Source organism: Scardinius erythrophthalmus (assembly GCF_964197995.2).
Source record: "Scardinius erythrophthalmus genome assembly, chromosome: 19".
NCBI classification, from domain to species: domain Eukaryota; kingdom Metazoa; phylum Chordata; class Actinopteri; order Cypriniformes; family Leuciscidae; genus Scardinius; species Scardinius erythrophthalmus.
The window spans coordinates 7176624-7183415 of NC_138239.1; the positions used below are offsets into that span (position 1 = coordinate 7176624).

At 34.4% G+C, this 6792-nt stretch overlaps 1 protein-coding gene across 2 annotated transcripts; it reads right to left on the reverse strand.

Annotated features, from left to right (window-relative positions):
- Positions 1-37: 37 nt before the first annotated feature.
- pacc1 (proton activated chloride channel 1) lies at positions 38-6239 on the reverse strand. 2 transcript variants are annotated; one of them, XM_081347797.1, is made up of 9 exons: positions 5970-6239; positions 5728-5889; positions 5355-5454; positions 2840-3052; positions 2604-2758; positions 2380-2522; positions 2162-2303; positions 1427-1534; positions 38-1334 (listed from the first exon to the last, which is right to left on the reverse strand). In XM_081347797.1, exons 2-9 carry the CDS (start codon positions 5761-5763, stop codon positions 1173-1175), a joined length of 1059 nt encoding a protein of 352 aa, XP_081203923.1. In that variant the 5' UTR covers positions 5764-5889; positions 5970-6239; the 3' UTR covers positions 38-1172. The 2 variants fall into 2 exon arrangements, with proteins under 2 accessions (XP_081203923.1, XP_081203924.1); XM_081347798.1 differs by lacking the exon at positions 5970-6239 and having other exon boundaries at positions 50-1334; positions 5728-5912.
- Between the last annotated feature and the right edge of the window lie 553 nt (positions 6240-6792).

A 6792-nucleotide genomic window follows, 5' to 3' on the forward strand; every position in this document is an offset into this window, starting at 1 on the left:
AAAATAAACAAACACACTAGCTCATGTAAAATACAATAAAGCAGTTAATAATTTCAGAATACTTTTATAGATTTTTAATAAGAAGACGAAGAACAAAAAAGACCACTATAAGTAAATACCGAGTAGAAAATAAAGCTTACCTTTGGTATTAGTTAGTCCTGATTAATAAACGTAAAGTGCAAAATAAAATACTTTCTAATGCAATTATTCATCCATGCCATAACATAATTATCACCTCTTGTGTAGAACAGTCAAAGCCGTAATTTTTAAATCCCTCATAAACATTCTTAATTCAGCTGTAATCATAGGATGTATTCAAGTAACTTGGTTTTAAAAAGCATAAAACATACATCAATAGTACTTGAGTTTGATGCATTTCCACACATAGGCTATCTCAAAATATACTAAAAACAATAGTTTAAACAAGATAACATTTGTAGTCCTGGAGGCAGCATCAGTTATAGAATAATATTTTGTATATTAATACAATTGGAAGTTATAATTCTTTCACATTTTGATAACTTTAAAAAACACAATAAAATAAAAGAACATTACATGGAAACAAGTCAAAGTCTTTACATCATAACTACAAAAAAGGCCTGCTTGTTTTGTAAGCATGATTAAATCATGTTTTCAGAACATTTTTAAATCAGTGACATAAGTCCATAAGTTGGTATGGGTCTATACAACATGTCTATAATAATAAAAGCATAACTCATTGACATTAACAGCAAAATAATTAAAGAAAACAGCAGCAAGACCAGATTTCTCTCATTGAATGTCCTGTTATTTATACATTTATTGATCGTTTGGAAATGCACCGATCTGTCATTAAAAGCCCTTTTTTGTGTTTCAGCTAAATTCCTTCTCAGTCATCATTTCAACTAACTGATTCTCACTCAGAAACCAGTGTGAATAGTTAATATTTCAGTGTCACAAGCACATGAATACACTTTGCCCTTGTACTGTAGAACACATGCCTCAGCTCATCAAGTTAAAATCTATTGTCCAGTTAAAACTTAACGTACAATGGAACAATAACACATTTTTCATGAAAGTGTAATACACTCTTCGCACTGAATTAGTTCTCTATTGAACTAGTGAATTAGAAGTCTCTAAGTGGTCGATGGTTGTACTTAAAAACTCAGTTTGTGTTGTCAGATGTAATAGAATTAGCTCATTTGGTCCAATTCTCTTATTTTGGCCCTTAAGTGTCTTTTACGGATTTTGATCATCCACTTAATGCTGAGTTTGGCAAACTCTGCAGCTTTAAATAGAGCCATGAAGACGCCACATAATATGGCTATAGTGTTCCACGGGTTTGCTGTGACTATCTGTTCAAAAACAAAAGGCACACTTAATTAGACTCTCTGTATAGCATTATACAGAGACAATTAGTTTAATCTTTAATTATGTGTTCACTTACATCTTTCACTTGCTGTATAAATGGATCTCGCCATTGGAACACAACAAAGAAAAGCTCGTTGGCTTGCTCCTGTGGCGGCCTCTTGTCGATGTACTTCACCACACTGGACTGAAATAAATATGGATGATTATCAAGTAAGTGGCTGTAACAAAATATTCAGTATTTTAGGTGGATCAAGTGTAATATATATAAAAGGACATATTATGCCCTTTTATGAAGTCTTGATTTTGTTTTTAGGTTTTACAAGAAAAGGTTTTCATGCTTGAATCTTCAAAAAACATTATTTTTCACATATTTTACATTGTTGCAGCGCATCAATACCCAGTCTGTCAGTGCATCTCAATCAGAAACGATTCCAATGCTATAATTTCTCTGTGCAGTTATCGTTATAGCCGTGGTGTGAACTCTGCTATTCTTTAATACTGAGAACTATATCTTTATTGTTATCCATGAAGTTATCGTCCTTTGTTTGAACGGGCCTTTACCTCCTTTTGGAGTGACTTTGTGCTTTGTAACTTTGCAACTTTTTTCATGCTAAAACTGCAGCATTACACACTAAAGAATGTTGACCAAGCATAATAGGTCCTCTTGGCTACTAATTTGGTTGACCACTAATCTGAATATTTATATAAAAAACATGATCAGTTGATTTTCCATGGTGGTTATGACCCTGATTGTTATACTAGCATGCTGAAGTTGACAAAGACTAAAAAAATAGCATAACAAATCTATTACCTCCTGTCTAAATTCAACTGATTCATTTCCTCTGCCTGACGTCTTGACCAAAGACATTTTGACCCATGTCCGAAATCCCCCAGAGAAGGTCCACATGGAGTAGTTCCTCTCACAGTCCATCATAAAAGCTGCTTTATCCGAGCTGATAAGAAAAATACTTTTTTATATAAACAGTAAAACAAATCTGATTCATGCTGAACATTTCTCTAAAGATCTACCTTTTATGCATGTCACTGAATGTGGCAAAAAACATGTAACTGATAGCGCTGAAATCCTCCTCCGTTTCATTCCGACTGAACTGAAGGAATATAAGTTCTCGGTTCCTCACATCAGTCGGCCCTCTGACCACTATGGCTCGCTTCTGCGGCAGACATGTTGCATAAAAGATTATTAATAGTAGCATTTCTTCAAAAATAGTTGATGAGGAAGCTCGAAAACATACTTGCGTCTGGTTTGAATATGGCCCGTAGTAAATGACCTCCTCGGTCATACAGTTACTTTTCTCTAGTCTGCCCGATGCAACAAGAGGTGGAATGTTGTCATGATAGTGATGCATGCAACTTAATAACTGCGCCTTCCCAGGATACAAAGCAATTCCTGTTCGCAAAGGAATGATGAGAGATTCTGTAAATAGACATAATGAGAGATAGCATAAAATGACAGTGTATTATAGCTCACCCGGTGCAGTAAACTCCTCAACTTCTTTGTATGAAACAGACATCACTGGATGGTTGAGTTTCTCCATGAAGTCTGAAATAGTCTGGTAGGCCAAGAACACAGCCACTGCAGTGAGCAGCAGGTAAATGAGGACAAGGATGACTGTGAAAACATTCTTCAGGCAAGCTTTGTTGAAGCCGATGGGCATTAGATTGCTGTCCACAGCATCCTCATCTGCAATATATAATGAAAGTTTATTTTAAAGCAATGTCTTTAATAAAAGACACAATACATACATATAGAACTGTCCCAGAATGTAAATGTTAAATTTGACTAAATAAATAAATAATACAATGTATTGTCCAAGAAGAGAAATTTGTACAAATAAATAAATAAAAATAACAATAACTATAGCATAAATAAATTAAAAATATATATATATATATATATAGATTCAGTCCTCTATGTCAGATTACCTGGTCAGTGAAAACGGTTTACTTTGTGATTATTGCACTTGCAGTTTTTTTCTGCAATTTAATGGTTTTATTTCAGCAACTTAAATGTATCATACAATCAAACATTGTTAAATCAACTCCCTAAGTTAATTTAACTTAATAAATAATAAATATTTATATATTAAATATGTAAATAAATAAATATATTAATTTATAATAAATAAATGCAAAACACAAACATGCATACATAGGCCTACCTACAAGTCAAGTCACCTTTATTTATATTGTGCTTTATACAATACAGATTGTTTCAAAACCACAGGAAATTGATTCAGTGAAGCAAACAGAGTTCATCAAGTCAGTTCACTGTTGATTCAGTTCTGTTGTGAAGATCATTAATTATTAAACTAGTTCATTTAATCTATAAAGCAGTTCTGCAGAAAACCGTGATGTTTTCTACATACATAAAATTGCACCACCACAATATAACTATAGGATTAATGGTAACACTTTACAATAAGGTTCATTAGTTAGCATTAGTTAATGTATTAACTAACATGAACCAACCATGAGCAATACATTTGTTACTGTATTTGTTAATCTTTGTTAACATTATTTAATAAAAATACAGCTGTTCATTGTTAGTTCACAGTGCATCAACTAATGTTAACTGGGCCATTCCACTGAACGGGTGACATTTGCTTGTTGTACCTCTTCGAAATTAAACTTTATTTTGTATCTTTTTTCAACACTGAATCTAATACTACACATATAACTATTCAAAATGTGTATTGGTCAATCTCAGGCAACTTTATTTAATTTTTTACAAGGTTTCTAAGCAGAAGATGGATGCATGTTTTCTCAGTCCTGTTACCGAAACTCAGAAGAAGAGAGAGGGAGGGAGAAAGAGGGAAGTTAAGACAAAAAAGGGAGAAAAGAGAGGGTTGCGGGTGTGTTTCGCTCCTTCCATTGCAGGATGCCATAGGTGGGTGTTTCTGGCATCTGCACAGTAAGGGTTTTCTCCATCTTCTACAAAATATGACAAAGACAAAACGTTTAAGTCACTTCATGGTGGACTGGCTTCCTGGAAGTATGGTGTTCACATTGTAAAACTAATGCTAATGTCTACAATATAAGTAATTGCAACATTAAAACTCAGAATTCAGGTGAATAGTATTATATCAACTAATATTTACAGTATTAAATCAACAAAACAGAGGACTCTACTCACTCCTGTTATTTTTCATATAAGTAACAGGACTGAAAGTAACAGGATTGAGTTTTTAAGCAAAAAGTTATCAAATACATGGCATATGGCCTCATAGCATCCATGCTAATAGCATTAGGACACTGAGCAAATTCTAGTGACTAACCAATTTTTTTTTTTTTTTAATAAACAATTAAAATCTAAGAAATAATTTAGGTACCAGGACAGTATGTTGAGATTGACCTTCTCAGTCATAGTTACAATTTCATCAAATATACAGAAATTAAAATGAGAGGACTTACTTATATATATGGTCTTCCCATTGCCTTCAGAAGATCCAGATGATGCAACTTCCTGTTGGAAATGTGTCTTGTGGAATATTCCAAGTTTTTCAGAGGGGGGATGTGTTAGGGTAACAGGACTGAGTGAAAACCCAGGGACATGAGTAAAATGTGTATTTTATTTAAAATATTAGATAAAAAAAATTTTCTCATGAAAAAGAGAAATATTTTAAAGCATAGGCTAGATTGAATAAAAAGTCACACACAACAATGCAAAAAAATTAGAGAGTGGGGACATGCAGAAAATGCTATTTTTTAGTGTTCGAACTTCTATGTAGTTTTTATTAATGTTTTTAAGTATGTTTTAAATTTGTTGTTAGCTTAATGTGTAAAAATGTATTTTAGAGTTAAATTTTCATTCAATTTTATACATATAATGTCCTGGGGACAGAAATGTCACCCTTTCGGTGGAATGGAACCTTATTTTAAAGTGTTACCAGATTAATACCTAAATCTACATCTAAATCTAGATCTACATACATGAACAGAAAACAATGACTTATCAGTTTCATAATTTAGGTATAAGTTCTGACCTGGTAAAGGGTCACAGCTAGCTTCATCATGCTCCACTTCAGAAACATCATTGTTCTCGTAAGACTCAAGTGGCCCAGCAGCACAGTCCTCACCATTGAACTACAATGCAACAACAAGTGACATAAAAAAATACAGATATCGTTATTTGTTTGCATACACAAATTTAATGTATATTTGCCAGTATTTTGCGCCGGGCATCTCTCTAACGCACAGCGGCAATAAAAAGCAAGCGGTCAGCTGATATCACATGACTGCTTCTGCTTTACTACGAAACTCTCACTGAAAAGAAACTTTCATACGGATCGCGATTACAACCCATGCACGAGTCCTGCTGGATCCAACCGCATTTCACACATTAGTTAGTTTCATTACCTCCTGATAAGATCGAGATGTGTCTCTCCTCAGCATTGTGCTTCAACTCCGAATATTTGGGGCATTTAAACTTTGCCATCAACTTGTAGGAGCAGGACCCGGACCTTCTCATCTCTTATTACGGATAGTCTCGAGGAGCTCGCGTGAGCTCGGCCAACAAACCTGCCAAGCGTGACATCACAGCTGTTAGTTAGTTGGGGAGGGCTTGGATACTATCTTTGATATTTTTCTGAAAAGTTTACCCAAAGTCTTCCATAACACATAAAACGATTTAGGTTCTGTTTCGTATTTTCTATCACACATCACATGGTTTCCATAAATGTTTTCTCTTTGGAATAACAGCATACTGACTGACTCTAATGAGAAGCCAGTACTTTCTTAACACTACTGGTGGAGTTTTTTAAAAGGCAGAACATGTTGTGGTGTTTCGTGAACTATCTTTAAAGCGAATGAATTGTTCATTCACATTTAAGAGACGTTACTGGTACATTTTCGTTCATCCCTTTTGAAGCGCGTGACGGTCGGTGACTGACTGTTATGTCTTGAAAGACTGACTATGGCAAGAGCCAATAGCATTCAAGCTGGGCTGTGACGGAACATTTCATTGGTTGGATTTACAGAACGACTACGCCCCCGTTACTGAACGAGTCTCCGTCATTAGGGTAGGGTTATTTAGTGCTAACCCTACTGGACGACAGGGGGCATGTGTGTACACCATAGACTGTAAAAAATAGGTGTACACTGTAGTTCAGGTTTGTCATCATGTGAGTCAGTCTCCTTCACAAGGAAAGGAATAATAAGAGCTATAAATGTGTAAAAATAAAAGATGACCATAAAAATTAAAGTTATGGAAGAACTTTAATAAAACGCTTTATTTATTTGGAAGCTTAGTTATGATGGTTGGACACTATTCTCTTAGTAAATTTGTAGTCACGCAAATTTCAGTATATAGTTTATTTTTCAAGTTTCAAGTTTGTTTTTATGTATATAGCACATTTAAAAACAGTAAACATGGCTGACTAAAGTGCTGAACGAAACACAAGATAAAGAGACAAGGGCAAACCA

What these genes read in the sequence shown, in the direction of transcription:
- pacc1 (XM_081347797.1), bottom strand. Translation starts at nt 5,763, where the DNA reads ATGCTGAGGAGAGACACATCTCGATCTTATCAGGAG. An exon ending in TGAGGAGTTTACTGCACCGG is followed by an intron (nt 2,759 to 2,839) that starts GTGAGCTATAAT and finishes CTTTGCGAACAG; the next exon opens with GAATTGCTTTGTATCCTGGG. An exon ending in TTATACAGCAAGTGAAAGAT is followed by an intron (nt 1,335 to 1,426) that starts GTAAGTGAACAC and finishes GTTTTTGAACAG; the next exon opens with ATAGTCACAGCAAACCCGTG.